This window comes from Zonotrichia albicollis, chromosome 2 (assembly GCF_047830755.1).
Source record: "Zonotrichia albicollis isolate bZonAlb1 chromosome 2, bZonAlb1.hap1, whole genome shotgun sequence".
Taxonomy (NCBI): domain Eukaryota; kingdom Metazoa; phylum Chordata; class Aves; order Passeriformes; family Passerellidae; genus Zonotrichia; species Zonotrichia albicollis.
Genome location: NC_133820.1, coordinates 16,849,542 through 16,869,808, shown reverse-complemented (window position 1 = coordinate 16,869,808; position 20,267 = coordinate 16,849,542). Strand labels below are relative to the sequence as shown.

Here is a 20,267-nt window from a genome sequence, read left to right as displayed (position 1 = left end):
TTTCGGGCTTATTTTGCCCAGAAAGAGGTACCCGTACAGTCCAGAACTCTTTGTTTTTATTATCTCATATTGTCCTAATCCAAATTGTCCAAATTTTTATTACTCTAATTATGTTGCTATTTTTATAACCATTTTATTACTATTAAACTTTTAAAATTTTAAACAATAAGTGATTGGCGTTTTTCACACTCCCAAAACAACAATCAGAAAGAATTTGGTTCTACTCTGCGCTCTACTTTTAATTCAAAAGCAAGGTTTTGGGGTTTTTTTTAAATTTAAGCCCCTTCAGAACGTGCACACAGACACTCACACGAACACGGTTTTGGAGGGAATCCCTTAATTCCAGAATTTTTGGAAGCCACGACCCCCATTCAGCTCCGTCCCTCAGCCGCTGCCGGGGGCGGGACTCGAACCCGCGGTCTGGAGGTTCCGCCCCTGGCCCCGCCCCGCCGCCCCTGCGCGCCTGCCGTGGCGACCCCGCGTGTGGCGCGAACCCCGCCTCCTCTCCCCCCCCCCTTCTCCCAGCACAGCGTTTCCGGCGCGGTCGCTGTGACGCGGCGGCGGCGCCGGGGCGGTCCGGCGGGCGGGCGGGCGGTGGGAGATGGCGGAGTACCTGGCCTCCATCTTCGGCACCGAGAAGGACAAGTGAGTGGCCCCATTCCCCCGCTCCCCGCGCCGCTCCCGCGGCTGCGGCACCCCCCGGGAGGGAGGGGGGAAGCTCGAGGGGAGGCCGGAGGCCCGTAGCGCGTTGCGCGGGGACGCGGCCTGTTCCGATCGCGGCGGTCAGCCCTGCTTCCCTTCTCCCTGCCCCTCCTTCCCTGCGGGGGGGACCCCCGGCCCGTTTCGCCCATTTCTTCCACTCCCGCCTCGGGGGCACGTCCCCCGCCTTTCCCATCCCGCTGGAACGCGGCGGGAAGAGGGAAGCGAGAGGCGGCCGCGCTCCGCGTTCCCTTCCCCCCCACACCCCCCCGCCGCCATCGCCTCCCTCAGGACCTTCCCCTCCCCCCCACCCCCCCCCATCCCAGGCGCGCGCGCGCCCGGCGGCGCGTGGGTCTCGCGCGTTCCCGCGCGCGCGCCCGGCGGCCCCGCCTACGCGCTCCCCCCTTCCCCCCCATCCCATCCCCCCTCCCGGGCCGGGGCCGTTCTCGGGCACTCCCTCCCCACCCCCCACTTCTTCCTCCTCCTCCTCTTCCTCCTCTCCCTTCCCCACCCCTCCCCTGGCCGCCATGAGGGTGTGCCGCGCCTCGTGGCGCGCTGCCGCCCTCCCCCGTCCTCCCTCCGCCCTCCCCCCTTCCCCCCGCGGCTGCGCCTTCCTGCCGGGGCCGCTGGGTGCCGGAGCTTCCCGCCGCCTCCTGCCAGAAAGCGCCACCTCCTCCTCCTCCTGTTCCCCTTTTGTTCGTGTCCCTGAGCCTCGCAGCAGCCTGAGAGCTCCCGCTCTGCTGCAAGGACAGCGACTGGTTATTTCTCCCCCCTCCCCAGGGTGCGGAGGATTTCCCCGACTGCTGCATCCTGATCCTACAGGCTTCTGCCTGCAGCCTTCCACGCGTCCGGGAACGCCTCTAGTTTCTCTGGTTGTTGGAAGCACACACACAAAACCCTCCTAACGAAAATTTGGTCACCATCGGCCTGACCAAACCGGCGTGTTTTTCCACTCGTAAAAATGAAAAGGGGGCATCGATGTGCTGCTGGACTAAATTACTCTTGTCAGCCCCTGGCCGTGGGGCTTCTGCTCTGCTCTGTAGCGCTGCCATTCCAGGAAAGCAGTGTCGGCAGCCTCTCTTTTGAGCTCTGTTACTGTAGCATCCTTTCACACAAAGGAGATACATAGGAATTTAATGCATTACAGTTTCAGAGTTTTAATCAGGCATGAAATTCCTGTGCAGCTCTTTTTTTCTGTTAAAAAAGGCAAACGGAACCTTCCAGAAGGTGTTGAAGTTGGAGGCACTATTGGAAATTTTGTAGTTAGGTATTTCTTTTTGTTTCAGGTTAGAGTTCAGAAAAGACAGTAAGTATTTTATCATGCTAAGTGTTTGTTTTCAAAAACATAATCAAGAGTGAGCATGTTGCAATTTTACAGTAGAATGCTTTGCTAGAGATCAGATGTGCTTTATTTAGTACTTTAATAATTCTCCCCTCCATGAGTTGATGTTGGTTACACAGGATTGTGGAAAATAATTGGTGTTAATTATGGGAATAATAATTTTTCTTCCAGGAGAATTCTAATATTTCATTTACCCATATATAGCCCATCATAGTTTTCTAGCCCTTCAGAATTTTGCATTTCCCTGTCAAGGTAACTAAACTCCTTGTGGTTTTCTTTCATCATTCTGTGTGAATTACACCTTTTTGTGGGAGTTTCAGTAGCATTTCTAAACCCAGATCATTATCAAGGTGTCCTGAGATGGATCATTCAAGAAAAGCTTGTGGTTTAAAACAAAAAGCAGCTTACTCTTAGAATCATTCATTATATTCATGGACGTAGCTTAACTAAATGGATTTATTTTGCTGATGTGTATTCTTTCTATAACATGATTTTTCTCTTCCCTGAATTCTTTTGGATACTGTGTTGGTAGCAGCCTGAGTTACCCTTAGAGTATGAATTAAACAGGTGTTTATAAAGGTGAGAGAGGTGCAAGTGTGTCAGTTTTAAATCAGATTCAACTCAGCCACAGAGCTCCCAGTGTCAATTTCAGACCGGTTTTCTCCTTACTTTCCATCCCATCACCCACTGAAACTGATGCAAAGACAAGAATGGAGAAGCAGAAGATAAAACAGAGATCACTTGTGTGTGGTGAATCATGGAACCACTTTGGGGGAAATTGGTCAGACACTGTAAGTTAGGGGTAAAAGGAAAGAATATGGACAGGTTGGTTGGAATGCTTTCCTGTACAATTTTGATGTGGGTTTTTTTTCTGTTACTTATCCACATCAAGATAAAGACATTTAGGGCATAGGCTTTTTTCAAATGATTGGTTTCTGTGCCAGTGTGTAACTACCTTATTCACTTTTCTCTTGCAGAGTCAACTGCTCATTTTATTTCAAAATTGGAGCTTGTCGCCATGGAGACAGATGTTCTCGGTTGCACAACAAACCAACATTTAGCCAGGTTTGTTTCCCCTTTTTTCTCTTTCTTGTGGAAATATACTCTGGCTTCTTAAAAATGTAGATTCTCAGATACAAGTGAATAATTACCAAGCTCCAGATTAATTAGTTCAGTTTTAGCCCCAGTTTATCTGGGTCTTTGGTTTTTTTTTGGGGTGTTCCATTTACTTCTCCCAGCATTTCTAATTATCTCCTGTCACCCTTAATGGCTGCAGGAAGCGATGCTGTTGTAAGCTTGCCTGTAGTAGAGACCAACCAGTGCTAACTTTCAGGTGAGTGTGCCTTCTCAGTGGTGTTCAGGCACTTAAACCATCCCAGAGTTCTTAAATCACAGACAAAGGCAGCTCATCCCACCTGTCCCAAAGGTGGGAACTTCAATCTTTTATGCACATAATAAAAGAAACCTAATTAATGAATAAAAGTGACTCATCTGTCATTACACTTGCTCTCTGACCCAGGCTCTTTAATTTCAAGAGTGACTTGCATATTTCCTTTGAATGTGGAAGAAATTATTATTGAAAACAACTTGCCTGGTTGCTGAGGGTGAATTGTCAATTTCCATGACAGATTGTTTAATTTTTGCCTCAGTAAATATTATTAAGAGACAATGATGTGTGACTGCATGTCTGCCAAAAATAAAAATAAATTTGAAAAGGTGCAGGGAGTGACAGGGTTTTCATTATTGTTGTTATTATTATTATGAGCTGTACAATATTCACAAATTACATTCCTGGAGAAATGTATTTTTCCCTCTTTCTATCAATGCTGATTGTCAAGGTACACAGATGAATTTCTTTGGGAAATTTGTACATGAGCAATAGTGCCTTTGAAAGTTACTGCATCTTTCAACTGCAGTAGTTTTAAAATTACAGAGAAAAAGTTCACATAACAGCAGAGCCTTCTGCAAGTTCATTGAATCTGCTTAGGAGCAGAGTTGATGAGAAATGTGAGCTGATGCTGCTTTGGGGAGGAGTTAGGGAGGGGAGTGCTATCCATGTGGCAGGTTCAGAGCTGGGATCAAGGTAAACTGTGAGTGGGCAGGGGGACTTCTAGGGGAGAATGTCAAAGTTACTGGTAAATAGGGGCTTCTGGTACTTAAGCAACAAAACACCTCTTTGCTTCTGGGATTTTAATATTCTGTAATGCAGATGCTTTATTTCAAATGAGTATTGTTCATTTTCAAAACTATCCCTTGTTGCTGACCTACATGGAGCACAAGTTGAAGTGCAGTTGGTTATTTAGAGACCTAAATTTAGGTCATTGACTATATGAAACAATATTCCTAAAGCAGAGAGTTTGTACAGTAGTTGTCTTTTAAGTTAAAAAAAACCTGAAAAACCCAACAAAAAAAACCCTCAACTCTTTTTCTTTTTACTAATGAAAGTTTGTGTGCAACGACAGCTTTCTGTCAGAGCAGCCTTTAGCTTTGCTTTAGGCTCTGGGTGGCAGTGCCAGCTGCAGCGGGTCAGCAGGGCACATCCCATTCAGCCAGGGCTGTCTGGGACTGCACAGCCTCATGCTGGCAGCTCTGCTGTGATATCTCCCAGGTCCCTGGCACTGTGTGGGGTCTGCAGAAATCTTTATTTGTGTGCAGGTTGACAATCAGCTGTGATAGAAAACAGAGCAGATATCCTGCTAATGGGAAGTTACCAGCACAATGTTTTAACCTTGTGCAGCTCTTGCTGGTGCAGCTGCTTTACAGAAGAGCTGTGTTAGGAAAGGTCACACAATCCAGAGTGATCAAATTACCCCCATCAGCAGAAACACCCTAACGAGATGCCTGATTCTGGCTCTCACAGCTGCAGGCTAAAGCACAGGTAGTTTAAACCTGGGCCATGGAAGCACAAAGCTTTGGTTGGTATGGCTGGACCTGAAATAAAACAAGTGTGTGGTTTTAAATGTGATGGTACAGTTGTATTTTTTTTTTACATGTTAAATGGGTAGTGAATGTAGGTGTGACATTGCTGGTCCTCTGACTTCTTTAAGCTCTGAATTCTTACTGTGACTAATAATGATAATGTCTAAGCTAAAGTTACTTGGGGATTGCCATTCATACTGACTAACATTGAGCTTGTATTTTAAGTAATCAAATCTCAATTTTTGAGCTGCTTACAGTGATATGGACGTTTGGAATTTTTGTGTAATATTAGTTTACTAACTTAAACATGGTTTGTTTTTTCAGACAACTTGATTTTAAGAAGAACGGTACAAATGTAAGGTTTCAAGTCTGCCTGGGCTAATTCTTCAAGTAAAAAGCAGAAGGGCTAAAAGGATATTGTCCTTATTTGAAGGATCGGAAACATGTGAACCTATGATGCTATTATATTATTTAAACAGAAATTCCACCAAGAAAACCCTGACGCACAAAACGAGATGTAGCATTGCCTAAAGGCCTTATGGTCTGGTGTAGCACTTTGGACACTGTGGCATTATGTATTACATGCTGTGCACGTAACACTTATTTTTTTTCCCCCCTAGACTTGCAGTAGTGAATCTGGTCTCAAAAGTTTAGGCATTTCCAGAGTACCTCGTGTGACATTTTAGGTTACTCACACCTCCCATTTTGAGGCTAGCTGTTGAGACAAACGCAGCTCTTTCTTGGTGGTTAATTAAAACTGTTTTCATAATATGATGGTCTGGATGCAATTTTGGAAGATACTCTACAAATACAAAAGGAAGTCTTAAGGATAAAATATGACTTTTAGCTGTTTGCAAACAAGTTGTCTCTTTGCAATTGTCTATTATATGCACAGCAGCCAGTAGAATTCCCCTTTTTATTTTTTTTCCCCGCAGACCATCTTGATTCAAAACATCTATCGTAACCCCCAAAACAGTGCACAGACGGCTGACGGCTCACACTGTAAGTCCCACAGTTGGAGAAATTTTTTTAAAGAATGGTGTTAAAGAGCCCACTCCTAATTATGATAAAATAATGTTGGCTTCTGAGCTGCTGACATAAAGCTGTTGCAAACAGGACAAGTGACGGAACTCTTCTTGCGCACAGATCAAGAATTTGTGGAATGTCTGCAGTTCTGAGTGCAGAAAGGGCTGCACAAATTGGACTTGGTGCAGATTCCCTTTTGTGCTGCAAAGTGAAACTTGGTTTCTTAGTAACACTGCATTCTTTTGAAAGGGTTAAACTGCAGATATTTCTCAAATTCTTGATTTAACACCCAAAAAAAAAAAAAAATAGGTATAATGTACGGTAAGTCCCAAACCTGGGTTTTCTTTCATCTTAACTTTTTTAGGAAAATGGAGATTTCATGTTATGCTCTAATTATTGTATTACTTCCTTTCCTGGGATTTTGCTACTAAGAAACCATTCAGTAATACCAAATTCAAATTACTATGCTTGTAACATGACTGCAGCATTTGGATACTACCTGTTTTCAGAGCTGTCTGAAATCATGCAAAACCCCTCAATAGTAATATTGGTGAATGGAGTGAAATTAAGAATACAATAATGGAGTATCATGAGATCTCTATTACTTTACAGTGTTAGGTTGATATAGAAAGGTCACCAGCTAAGTGCAAGTTCTCCTGCTTGGGAGAGAATAACCACCTCTCTTTCAGCACAGACTCGACTAAAGCGACCCTAAAGGAAACCAGTTTCTTGTTAAATTTATTTTCCATAATATAAAGTTGTTGCGTTTTGTATTTCAGACCATTGCCCTCTTGAACATTTACCGTAACCCTCAAAACTCTTCCCAGTCTGCTGACGGTTTGCGCTGTAAGTTCATACAAGTTCCTTCACTGGTTCCCTGGGCTTGATTGTCAGAGCTCAGTGTCGACTTAAACTGGTCTGCCATTTTAGTTTAACAGATCAAACTGACCACGTTTCGTTACATGTGTTCAAAACAAACACAAAAAAACCCAAAAAGCAAAAAAAAAAACCCAATTTTTTGTCCCACTACCTTCCTCCCTGCTCCCAGAACTATGGGGCAATCTGAATACCAATTATTAAATCAAAAAGGGTTAAAATTATACTTCCCCTGTGAAGCAGTGCTGGTTGCACTGCTTTCTTCCTGTCACCTCTCTCCCTGCCAGTTGCCTGCATCCTAGGAATGGTTTTCTGTATGTTTTGTGCTATCCATTAGGTTCCACTGTCGGAAAGAGCAGGACAGTGACACATTGACTTCATTCAGAACAAATGTCCTGCTCTGTAAATGTTAAGAGAACTTGAACTGATACTTTTCAGACTGCATGCATAAATTTATCCTAGGTTAATGCAGCTTCCATTTAGGGAGTGCACTTTGGAAGAACACACCATGACTGACTAACCCCTCCTGGCAGCTGTCCTTTTTGGATGGGTGCATGCTTATAATTCTTTTCATACTTTGAAAATTCAAATTCTGATGCCATTTGGCATATTTACCTAAGACAAATATTTTTTTAAAGTACTTTTGAGGAGGGGAAGGCATTTGGGTATGGTCATGAAGTAATTTAATGATTCCTCCTGAGATACAAATGGGCATAAGCAAACACACCTCCTGTGAGACTGGCAGCAGTTAATGCCCAGGATTGCTGATCGGCGATTAACTGATTTGTCATTGTAATTGAATCATCAATATTAAAATAAGATTAAAAAAAAAAAACATTTTAGAACCAAAAAAGGGTCGGTGTTCTTTTCTAACTAATCTTTCTTGTTGAAGTGAGTATTTACTGTGTGGTAATAAAGCTTTGTTTGGCTGTTCTTTTTTTTTTTTTTTTTTTTGACTGTTGGTTTATAGACCAGTTCAGATTAGTTACCAGCATTTGATTAGAAGTGCTTTGTGAATTGGCCACTAACTTAAAAGTCAGCACTGTCTCTCTTGCTTCTAAAAGCAATAATGGCTCTATTATGTAATTTGTGTTTTTGTCACACAATCAAGCTGGACATGTAAATGAGCTGTGTCATTTTGTCTAGATGTTTGACCAGTCCCATTGGTTTGTAGGCTATCTCCTTTCAGATGCTTAGTAGTTAATGCTGTTTCAGTAGACCAAAACATTTCCAGTTGGGTGTTTCTACTCTCTCCCTGAACTCTCAATGAGCTGGTAACTAATTTGCACAGAGTTACAGCAGTTTGGTCTGTGGAGCTGTTTAGATTTACAGCTGCAAGAGTCCTGCACAGATCCTCCAGTGTTGTAAATGCTGGTATCCAACTCTAGTTTGTTGTGACAAGCCAGCAGCTGTGTGCCAGAGCCTGCCTGTACCTCCTGGGGTAGAGCTGGAGCTCTGCAAGCAGTAGGTTTGCTGAAACTCCTGGCTCCTTGGTTTTTGATATTTGTCCCTACATAAGTATTGCATGTGTTTTAAATGGATAACTTGGGTAGCTATTTAATGCCTTGTCATTGTTGCTTAACTGTCTTCCTTTCTATTGCCGTCGTAGAGGATTAACCTTAGTTTGGAACAGCAATAGTTTTCCTGAGTATTTTAATTAGTAATTGGGCTTCTCATGGTTCAGATACCATTAGCCCTGGAATATGGATGTTTGTAAAGCCTGTCATATGTATACTTCCCACTTTAGAAGGTCATTGAAGTAGTCATTAACTAACTGTTGCCTGTGATATCCTAATTTGACAAAAAAAAACATTTTTAGCTTTTGTCCATCTGGTAAAAAGTAGTTATTCCCATTGAGGCTTCCAGAGCCCCTGTGATACCTTTAGAAACAAAACCAAAAAATCCTTAGCTGTTAGTAAGCTGTTATCAGTGATGTTGGCAGAACCTTGAGAATATAGTTAAGTATTAAACTGCCTAGAATTACTGGTTTAATGTTTGATATTCCTTAATTTGCTACAACCATGGGGGAGAAGAAATTTCTTTAAAGCAAACATGTCTCAAATGCAGAAACACTGTCAGCCTAAACTATAGCCCAAATGCCCCTTAGCCTCTTGTGGAGGTGAGCTGGGTGGAAAAGCAGGAACTGCAGTTCCAGAGAGTGTGGCTGGTTAATATTAGAGCCTTTGAAGGAAAACATCAAGTTTGTCCAAGTGGTAATTCTAGCCAGAAATTTTTTTCATACCAGCTTGAAAATGAATAAATTCAGCCTTATTGGCTCAGTTTCTTGTCTTTCACATTCTGTTAACTAAACCAGTCTGGTTTGTAGTTTTAAACACTAGCATATTTTCCTAGCATAAAATGCAGGGTTTGTTGTAAAAACTGCTCCGCTTGATCTTAATAAACACTTAACTGCTGAAGAGCTAATCTAATGGCTTTAATGTATACAGCTTGTTTAAAGTGCTGTAGACTGGAAGAAATAAATGAAACTGATTTTTATACATTTAATGCTTTGAAAAATAAGCCACACTTAACGTTGGGTTTGGTAGCAGCAGGCAAGCAGCACTCGTTTTTAAAAGTCCAGCTTGTAGCATGAAAATAATCTTAACTTGAATATGAGGCTGGCTTGTCTTGCACTGAAAGATGTTCTGCAGGACTACAGAAAAATGAAGTGACACTCAAACTTAAACTAGAAAATGGCTCTCTGTTGCAAAGCATTGAGGGCACTGAGAAAAGTGTGTCATTTCAATGACTATTTTCAGCAAATTAAGAAAAAATTCTGGGCTGTTTTACATTTTGAGCTCTCAAATTCAAGTGGATATGCTGGAGAAGTAGGCATAAATTTCTGCCTTTAGGAAGAGGAATACTAAATTTTAGTAATATTTTAAGGTATGGAATTGTAACAAAGCACTTGCCTTCTGTTTAGGTAAAATTGTTGGTAGTTAGAGAGTGGGACTATACATAAAATTTTAAGTGATATTTCAGAGTAATTCTTTTCCCCTTTAAATTTGTGGCATACAACTTTGGCTCTGATTAAAACTTGCTTTGATTTGATCATACCAATGTCATATTTTGACAGATACTTTGGGGACTCAAAGCTCTTCACAAATCCTTATTTTGCAATATTCCTGTTAGTTAGCTCCATGCTATATGGTGTCTCTCATGCTCCAGATGGCCTCTCTAGATTGTTTTGTAGTTTGATCAAAACTCCCCTTCCTTATTGGCAGGCTCTAATCAGTCTGACTCTTTGACTTTTGCAGGTGCTGTGAGCGATGTTGAGATGCAGGAACATTATGATGAGTTCTTTGAGGTATGTAAAGGTGCATTGCAGTGTCCCTGGATTTGTCACCACAGATAAGTTAAATGATGTAGTGGATAGTACAATTAGACAGATTCAGGGGAAAAAACCACTTATTTCCTTGGGTGTATAAAACATACAACTTTGTATTAAATATTTCCTGGGTAACCATTGGTTAATTTGGCCTTCATTTGACTGCTTGAAATAGTCTTTGTCTAACATCAGGTGCTTAAGTGACATAATATTTTGATTGTATAATCTCCTTTTGTATAAATTTTAAGTATTATTAATTATTTGTATAAAAACAAAGTACCTGAAGCTAGCATCAGAGTTTCTGTGTTGTGTTTTCAGTGCATCCCTGTGTATTCTGTAAATGCTGTGCATGTTTTCCATAGGTTTATAGGTTTTTCTTGTGTGTTGGTAGTGCTGTGCTTACAGATGGCCAAGAAAGTATTGATTTTAAACCCAAAAATGTAAAAAAAAAACAAAATCAAGTGATCTTTTTTCCAAGGAAGGTCTTTTCCAAGTAAAAGGTCTTTTACTTGCTTAGAGGTAGATGCAATATTTATTTCTGTACTTACAAATAATGTGCTGCAAACTTGTGCTGGGTTGCTTTGTGCTTAGGAGGTCTTCACAGAAATGGAGGAGAAATACGGCGAAGTGGAGGAGATGAACGTGTGTGATAACCTTGGAGATCACCTAGTTGGAAATGTATACGTAAAGGTAGGGTGAAGAGATGTTCATGCAGGCAGGGGGGTGGTGTTTATTGATTTAGAATTTTAAAAGTGCTGTGTGATTGTAGATTTCATTTGACTAGGAAAGCTCTTCAGTATATAAGCCACTCTCCAACCTCACAATTTAGAGTAAAAATGTTAAAGGAATCCAAAAGAAATTCTAATGAATTTTGAGAAGCTTTCTTGATAGTCAGAATCCATGTAATTTTCAGAAATAGAAACTTTACTTTCCTTTTACATAGTTATAAACAGTCACCACTACTAGACTGTTTAGTTTGGCAGGGTTAGTTTGGGTAAGTTTAGCATCATGCTGTCCTTGAAGCACATCAGTGTGAGAGAGGTATTATATGCCACAGGTGCATTAATTTTCTAACTTCCCAGTTAAACACAGTATCTGTAACCAAGTTAGATTTGGCAGTAGCTGTGTGGCTCAAGGTGCAAACTGGAGCACTTAGGCTTAACTTTAAAAAGTCATTGCTATCTCTTGAATAACGAGTACAAAATTGTCACCTGCAGAAATTTTACTGTGTGTTCACAGTGAGGGGGAGGTGTGAGAGAGTTCCTTTGAATATTTTGGCTGTACATTCCCTCAGCTGGAAAGTATTTTCACACCTGAAATTCTTCACTGTGTAGGTCATAATCAGAAAAAAAAAAGTTTTAAAAAAATTAGCTGTGAAAAAACATTTCAAATTTAAATTTTGCAGGAAATAGTATCTGATTTTTGTAAATTCTTATTTGAATGAATGTGAAATTTTTTTATAAATTTCTCTTAAATGTTTGAAAAAATGCATTACATCAGGACTGTGGTGCTCAAGAAACTATTTACAAGCATTCTCTTGGTTTAAAGCTGTACTGAGAAAACACAGTATCTTGTATTGACTAACTTTCCCACTTGAGAGACCAAACAGAGCATAATGAAGAGGCAAATCAATGTTTTGATTAGCCCTTGAGTCCCAGCTAATGAAAAGCTTTGATTGACTGTCCAAGAAATCTGAAGTAGCTTCTAATTTCATTACTAGAGCCCTGAGCCTCAGCTATCACCCAACTGATGTGATAGGAATCTTTTATCTCCTCTTGTTGCTTCTCTGAAAAGCTGATTTTGCTTTCAGTTCCGCCGTGAGGAAGATGCTGAGAAGGCCGTGATCGACCTGAACAATCGCTGGTTCAACGGGCAGCCCATCCATGCCGAGCTCTCCCCTGTGACTGACTTCAGAGAGGCCTGCTGCCGTCAGTATGAGATGGGGTAAATAAACAGGGCCTTCCTCCTGCCTTGGGCACCAGGGAGGGTGCTGGGCTGTGGATTTCATGGAGCTGAGTGCAGGAAATAAGCCCCCCACACTACTAGTACCTGCAGTGGCTGTGGTGTTTGTCAGGGACCCAGGATGAGGTGAGAGATGAGAATCTGATTTATTATTTTATGATATATATTAAAAGAATGCTATACTAAAACTATACTGAAAGAGAAAGGATACATCAGAAGGCTTAACAAGAATGAATAATAAAAACTCATGACAAACTCAGAGTCTGACATTGTCACAGGCACATTTTATGAAAAATCTTTTCCTTAGGATTTTTTCTCCTGAGAAGCTGAGAGGCCTCAGGAACACCATGTAAACTGATTATCTGCTGCTGTGGAATGCAACAGGTGCATATGTGATTGATTTCATGTGGTTGTTTCTAATTAATGGCCAATCACAGTCAGCTGGCTTGGACAGAGTGTCCAAGACACAAACCTTTGTTATTATTCTTTTTCTATTCTTAGCTGGCCTTCTGATGAAATCCTTTCTTCTATTCTTTTAGTATAGTTTTAATGTAATATATATCATAAAATAATAAATCAGCCTTCTGAAACATGGAGTCAGATCGTCTTCAGTCTCTTCCCTCATCCTAAGGCCCCTGTGAACACGGTCACACAACGTAGCTGGCTGTGATTGGCCATTAATTAAAAACAATTCACATGTTTGGATAAACAATCTCCAGACCACATTCCAGAGCAGCAAAACATGGAGAAGCTGAGGCTTCTCATCTTCCCAGGGGAAGAAATTCTGGCAAAGGGATTTTTCAGAAAATATCACAGTGACAGAGAACCTGCATTGAACCTCTTGACTTCTACCATCTTTTGAGGATTTTCTCCTAGAAGTGTGACAGGGTCTAGGTCACTAGTAATTTACTGTGTTTAATATCAGAGGTGTTGAGGTCTTAGCAGATAGTGCAGAGCTGGGAATTGTAACTGTGCCTCTTGATTTCTGTTCCAGAGAGTGTACACGAGGAGGTTTCTGCAACTTTATGCATTTGAAGCCCATTTCTCGAGAGTTAAGGCGCGAGTTGTATGGGCGGCGTCGTAAAAAGTAAGTTTGTTTTTAAACACTGCTAAAACAAGTAATTCAAGGATCAGTTGCTGAAAAATCTGAAGGCAAATCTTTAAGCTTGTGCCAAGTCCTCTTGTTTTTTCTGACACATTTCTGGCGCATGCCAAAGGGCATCAAGTCAAGCTGGCAGGTGGCCAGTTTCCAGCAAAGGAGTAGGGCTTTAAAAACATGGTGCTTCTTGCTCTGCAATGCTGTGGATTTTGAAGGTTGGTGTGGCAGGCAGGGTTCAAGGAGAAGAAGACTCACTCAGTTACTGAGGATATATAGGCCCTTCCTGTTCTGGTACAGATGGACATCACTTAGAAGTTGCTTTATGCTTCTTCTGTTTTATTCTCTTCTAAATGTGTTTGCTCGTGGCCTTTGTTAGATGCAGGCTGCTTGGCCAATGGGCATTTTGGCAGCTTTCAGCATTATGTGCAATCAAGCATTTATAGATTATACTAAGGACTGAACCTTATTTGCCTTTAACTGTTAATGGTGAAATGTGGTAGCCTGTATTCATTTCTTACTGTTAATACCAGCCAGTCACTGTATGGAGCTCACTCTTAGCTTCACAGGAATTCCCAGTAGGAAAAAGGAGAAATAATTTCACTTAATGGTAAAAAAAAAATTGATAAAGACATTTCATTATGTATTGAATTATTCATTTAGTGAGGTACCTTGCAGAAAGGCTTTTACCACTGCTGTTACTGTGATGGTTCACTTGGAACTGGATTCAATCTGGTTGCATTTAAGACTTTGCTATTTGGAATAGGCATATAAAATCTTTGATCTTGCTTTTATATAGAGTATGATTGTTGTAGCTTTCTCTCAATCACAAAAGGAGCCTGGGATTGTGAATGTGTTTTGCCTGTAAACATCTCTAATTGGCAGTGTTTCAGAATCTGTGAGGATGAATTAAACTTTAAAAAACATAGATTGTGTTGCTTAGCCACATATATTTGTGGCTAAATAATTTTTCATGTATTTGAATGCTTTATGAAAAAGACCAAGTGTGTTTTATGTTAACCTTTTGATCACTGTTACAAATCTGGAACTCTCAGGTTCAGTGATTCTGATTGGTAGTGGCTGTGATAGCAGTGTGTTCTGGGTGGTTGTAGCTCCCTTCCTGAATTTATCAGCCTAAGAGGCAGGGAAGATCATTTGCCCGTGCTTGTGTCCTGGAGGGGTGGAAATCACATAGAGGGAGCAGCAACAGAGAACTGGATTTTAATTGCTACTTAATGCAATTGATTTAATACAAGTGGACTTAGGAGCAGCTGTAGGCTTTTGGTGTGTGTTGCTAAGAGCTATTCCTGTCTGCCAAAGCAGGTGTCCCCTTCTCCTGCTTTAAATAACAGCAGTGAAACCGTGCCTCTCCTCAGGGCTTGCACATCCATTGTAAGAGGAGACTGCAGGGAGCAGCCACTTCTTGTACCTGTTTGTGCTGACTCCCCAGCATGAAATTTGGGCACTTTGTAAATCCATTGTGCTTTGCAGCCCGAGTGCCAATTAACCAATCCTTCTAATGACACACTGCTTTCTTCTCCCTCATCACTCCCATTCTTAATTACACGTTCCACTGTGTGATACCGCAAGTAAATCACTGTCTGGGGTGAAACAATAAAATGTCCAAATTCTCTTTGAAGGCATCGATCCAGGTCGAGGTCCCGTGAGCGCCGGTCCCGATCCAGAGATCGCGGCCGTGGCGGCGGCGGAGGAGGCGGCGGCCGCGAGCGCGACAGGAGGCGGTCAAGGGATCGCGAACGGTCCGGTCGATTCTGAGCCATGCCATTTTTACTGTATGTCTGCTAGAAAGTGTTGTAGTTTGACCAAACAAGTTCATAATGACATTTTTTTTAAAAGATGGGCTTCTGAATAAAAAATTTGTAGTGATACAGTATTCTTTGTGTAACTTGTTTCTTGTGGGGGGAGTCTTTTTAACTGTCATTCCTCTATCTTGACAAATACCTGGATAAGTCTGCCTGAGGGAAAGATGGTAAATGTATTGGAGGAGCGCCAGTTCTGGTTTGGGTTTTTTTAAATTTTATTCGGGTATCATTTGAACTGTTGATGAAAATGTGTGTGTATATAATATAAAATATTATATACATAGTAAAAATAATATACTGCTTAAGAAACAGTTACTCACATAAGTTTCCCTTTTCTGCTATGCTGTCTGCTTATTTAGGTTAGTTTAGGCACATTTAAGAGGAAGGCTGTGCGAAATGCATTTATTTACTGAGTAGAAACGCTTAGTTACAAAAATGTATGTTTGTTTGTTACCAGAAGTCTGTGCTCTGTCTATCAATGTGACTGTGGCATTTACAATAAATCCAATTTCTTGGTGTAAAATCTAAAGCCTATTTTCTAAGCACTCTGGAGTAGTTGAGTTGCTACTCCTAGCTGCCTATTTTCTAAGCACTCTGGCATAGTTGAGTGGCTGCTCCTGGCTGTGCCAGAGTTCATAGTTCAGGTTTTTATAATTCTTGACTAAACTCCTTTCTTTAGCTGGAAAGAAAGTTGCCTAGTGCAGTGTGGAAAAAGATATTATTTTTATTGCAGTGATTCATAATAGGCAGGTGAGGGTTTTGTGAAAAAAAAACCCACCAAAATTATGCTCCATGCAACATAATAGAGAAGTGCTATTGAAGGAAATGCAAGGATCAAAGTCCTTAACAGACATTTTTTTCTAATCTATGCTCTCTCACCTGTCATTTAATAAAAAGCATTTTGTTAGCATTTGAGGTCATAGAAAACTAATTGGATGCTAGTGGAAAATAAATCTTATTTCCACCTTTCTGATGGTCTGGAGTGTGATGAAAGCTAATGGACAGATGGCAGTTCCTTCACAAATACTTTTTTTTGAGCTCAAATTGCTCAATCACTGAACATTGTAGGTTGTGTCCCAAAGCATTAAAGCTCCAGTGGAAATGTTGGCATTCTGAGAGATAGTTTGTACCTGTCTCTCAGACAGGTTGACTTGCAGTTTCACCTCATTCATGTCTGCTTTTATTCGAAGTGTAATGTAGCAAGAAGTTTTGGTCATTGACCATATTTCTTCAAAATAGAACTGTGTGTACACAAAGCTACGCAGTAAACTACAGCTTTCCAGTGGGGGAGAGAATTTGCTAGAGCTTCCTTAGTTCTGAGCTAGATAACTTGCTAAATGATAAATCTCCTTGGTGATTCTTATTTAAAAAATGGAAATAGGATATGAGTGCATCACATTGTCAGATGATTAACAAACCAGCTTCTTTCTGCCTCTTAAGTATAGACCATTTTTCTCACTGGAAATTGGAAAACAAAACTATCAAAAATTAAGCTTTTCTAAATTAATCTGCTTTGCTTCTTAAACTAAATCCTTGTATCAGTTCAGTTTGAATTTTTCTTGTTCCCACTGGATGGTTTGGCTAACCAGACTTTGGAACTTGGTGTGCCAGGACCCTTTTAGAAGAAATGTCACTCAAGCAGTGAAGCCCATCTCCACATGATGTTTTGTTGTAAGTACATAAATCAAATGATGCTTTACTGGAAGAAATTGAGCAGTGCCTGGCATTAAATGACTGAGATGAAATGTATTTCTGCTGGGCATTAGGAATTTCACATTGATAATTTAGTTCTTAGAGTTTACAGGATATTAATCCAGTTTCATATTTCTCATAAATGAGATTCAGGATTATTGGTGAGCTAATTTAAATCTCAAACTACAAAAGGTGAGGATAGTTTTTGGTTTTTAAACAGTATCTAATACAATGTGGATAGTATTTAAAAGGTTTAAGATTTGCTCTATAAAGCTAGTTTAAAAGTTAGTTGTTCTATAAAGTTAGTTTAAAACAAGTACAGATGTGTCCCTGTAATGGCTTTAATCAGTTTATCTAAATCCTGTTTCACTGCAGGTATATTTTTGCATGAATTGATAGTGGAAGGTGGATTTTTCTGTCTCCCCTAATACAATTTTACTGAAGAAAGCATTCTAGAATTCTACCAAATGTATAATTTTGTGATCTGATTGCACAGTTGCCCAAAAATTCCCCAAGTAACTGGAATATGTTGGAATGGGCACTGAAAGCAGTGGATTTTACTGGATACTCTAATGGGTGTCTAGTGGCAGCATTCAGCATATGAACTAAGCTCATGGCATATCTTGTTAGGTTCTCCTTTTGAGACTGTGCTACCAGTAAAATTCATCAGATTTGAAATTTAAACTGCACCAATTTGGTTAAACATTTACACCAAGTGTTCGTTCACCAATACAAACCAAGTGGAAATCCTACCTCCCCCTCCTCTTGTTGCCCACAATGTCTTTAAGATTTGGTTTTTTCCCCCTCCTCCCCAAGGTTCTTAGTTCTCAAATATTTCATTGTTGACTCTTCTGTTGAACAGTGGATCTTAATTTATGGAATTCCTTTACCTCAAATAAGTGACAGCATACAGGATTTTCTGAAGTCTGAGTGAATTAGGTTGAAACTGTTAATCCCAAGTGGCTTTGTATTTGGCTCTTATTCTGTGAAAATGCTGCTTGTCCATGAATATGATGTATATTGAGACTGTAAAACCAAATGGAGAAAACTTGTTCAAAATAAAGCCTTTTTTTTATAAGAATCTGACAAAAATTATCCCTTTCCTTTAAATTGGATGCCGCTCTCTAAATATCTAGTGAGGACAGACTAAAGTATTAAATTCTTATATCTTAAGCTATTTTTTTGAGCAATTCTTTGCCTTCTGTTTTTCAGAGCTGGTGAACCATGTCTTCAGCTAAAATAACCACAGGCTCTCCATATTGACAAGATCAAGTTGGATTTTAAGAGTGCAGCTTGGGGTTAGGAGTTGGGGAGGGTTGGTTTGGGTTCTTTCAATTGATAAAGCTTTTGGTAAGGCTGTTAAGGTTAGGAAGAACCTGCAAATTGCTGTTGTGTTCTGCAGAGGACAAGAAAGGTCATTTTTACAGAAGGAATGTGTTCAATTGAAAAATTAGGTAATCAAAGGGGGTCATGACATTTTAAAAATTATTCTTCCTGGTGTTGCATCATCCAGGCTGCAAAATTTTGGGTGTTAATGATTGTTAACATCAGCACTTCAAACTGCATCTGTTGTCTTTAATACATTAGAAGTGAAACTACTTTTATGGCAGCTGTGGGTAAATAATTTCATTTTCCAGACACTGCTGTACTGAAGATTCCCTAAAAACAGTCCTGGTGAGGAAAAAGTTCCAGCTGAAAAGCAGAGCTGTGTTGGTGTTTTCTTTTTAGCTGGTAAGGAAGTAATGGCTAAGTGGCAAGGCTGTCACAGGAGAGAATATTTGTTGCTGCATTTATCACTTACTGCAAGGCTGGACTGAGCTGTGTTACTGTGCAGTCTTACCCTGGAGCAAATGGATTTCAGTTTTAAAAAATACCAAAATTGCATCTGGATGTCTGTAGGAAAAAATTAATGTGTCTTCACGTTGAATTCATACCTGGTGCTTTCTAAAGCCATCCACAAATATTTCAGAATTCATCCAATTAGTTGTTTTTTTATGAAGGATGGAATAATTTGAATTGGAAGGGACCTTAATGACCATCATGTCCCCCCCTTCCAGCCTTGTCCTGAACACTTCCAGGGGCAGGGAGTGCACAACTTTTCTGGGCAGCCCCTGTGGCACTGTCAGTGGTGAGAGTGTCTCCAAATTGTTCCTATATTTTGTGATTTTCATCGTGTTAAATGCACTCGTATAAAAATTCAGCAAGTCTCCTCAGCTATGTAGACAGTCCCTCCTTGTCAGCAATGTGCTCATCAGCCAAATACTACTGATCTCGTTAACATTTCATGTTTCATTTTTAACAAAATCATAACCTTAGCCTAAGGAGCCACGAGCAAGAGGCCAGCACAGTCCCACTCTGCAGCCCTGTGGTTCTTCAGCAGCAGATCTGCTTTAGCAGGTCCCTGTTTCCCTGCTGATGGTTCCTCCCAGGAGTGGAGTTAATTCAATTGATCTCAAGTTTCAGCTGTGAATGGGATGTGTGGGATTGGGTGGAACGGTGGCAGCCGAGAGCCCAGGGCAGCTGCCAGCTCTGGTAACCAGCGGCTCCTTTGAGGTATCAAAGGCTGGAGGGGGCAGGGTGTGCTTATCTCTGATTATCTCTGTTCAGATGCAAGCGCCGACTTGGTGCTCTGCTAAGCATCGAACCCGGTACTTCTGCATAATTTGTGTTGTTGGGTGTTTGCTTTCCAAGATTGTTTTTACAGGACAGCTGCTGAAGGGGTGGGATGTGAGTGAGGGGTGGGCAGCAGCCTGTGTGTGGCTGCCCCTTTGATCCAAGTGCCTTAACAGCATTCTTGGAGCTGTTTTTCCTAGGAAGAGATCATTACTGTGATCAGGTGTTCCTATGGGACAAACCCGTGTGTTAATGACAAAGGTCTGCAGAACATTGTTTTCCCAAGCATTGTGGGGCTCTTCAGCTCTGCACTTCCATGACTGCACGTGTAGTTAAGTCTGGAGGAAAAAAATAATTTCTGCTCTGATTGAACAGTGAGACAAAGCGGGGAGAAAGGGAGCAATGGAGTCTCCCTGGCTCCTTGTTTTTCAGGGAAAAGCCTTTAGTCTGCCAGGCTGTGCCCTGCTGTGCTTTTGCCAGCACCTGGCTTCATTTCAAGTCTTGCTACCTATTCAGCTGAATATTGGATGTGTTTCAGATCCTTCTCACTGTCTTCCTGGAGCTGTCTGGGATTCTGGCCAGGCACAGGGAGGGAGGGAGGAGCTGCTCCCACTGCAGGCTCTGCACCAGCCTGCTCCTGGGCCCGGGGGCTGGGGAGAGAGCCAAGGGGAACCACTGCTCCTCCCTTCTCTGCCACCCATTTCCTTGAGAGCAAATGCTGCTCCTGTCCTAGAGAGAAATGAGAGAGAACCTCATGGATCAAAACAGTCCTGCATCTTCCATCATCCTTTGCCTTCCTCTTCAGTGAACATGCAAAATGTTTGCTCTTGTAGGAAAAAAGGTCCTGGAAAGAGGAGTTGATAAAGGGACTCCAGGACGTGAAGAATTTCT

At 41.3% G+C, this 20,267-nt stretch overlaps 1 protein-coding gene across 6 annotated transcripts; it reads left to right on the top strand.

Annotated features, from left to right (window-relative positions):
* The first annotated feature begins 485 nt into the window (after positions 1-485).
* On the top strand, positions 486-17,837 carry U2AF1 (U2 small nuclear RNA auxiliary factor 1). 6 transcript variants are annotated; one of them, XM_074534434.1, is made up of 9 exons: positions 509-645; positions 1,480-2,005; positions 3,019-3,106; positions 6,766-6,832; positions 10,120-10,169; positions 10,782-10,880; positions 12,001-12,134; positions 13,147-13,239; positions 14,889-17,837. In XM_074534434.1, exons 2-9 carry the CDS (start codon positions 1,836-1,838, stop codon positions 15,022-15,024), a joined length of 837 nt encoding a protein of 278 aa, XP_074390535.1. In that variant the 5' UTR covers positions 509-645; positions 1,480-1,835; the 3' UTR covers positions 15,025-17,837. The 6 variants fall into 6 exon arrangements, with proteins under 6 accessions (XP_074390547.1, XP_074390550.1, XP_074390535.1 ...); XM_074534438.1 differs by lacking the exon at positions 6,766-6,832 and adding an exon at positions 5,896-5,962; XM_074534446.1 differs by lacking the exon at positions 1,480-2,005 and having other exon boundaries at positions 486-645.
* Positions 17,838-20,267: the final 2,430 nt, after the last annotated feature.

Coding starts and splice junctions, on each gene's coding strand:
- U2AF1 (XM_074534434.1), top strand. CDS start 1,836: ATGCATTACAGTTTCAGAGTTTTAATCAGGCATGAAATTCCTGTGCAG. Junction 3,107..6,765: donor ACAAACCAACATTTAGCCAG/GTTTGTTTCCCC, acceptor TTTGTATTTCAG/ACCATTGCCCTCTTGAACAT. Junction 10,170..10,781: donor ATTATGATGAGTTCTTTGAG/GTATGTAAAGGT, acceptor CTTTGTGCTTAG/GAGGTCTTCACAGAAATGGA.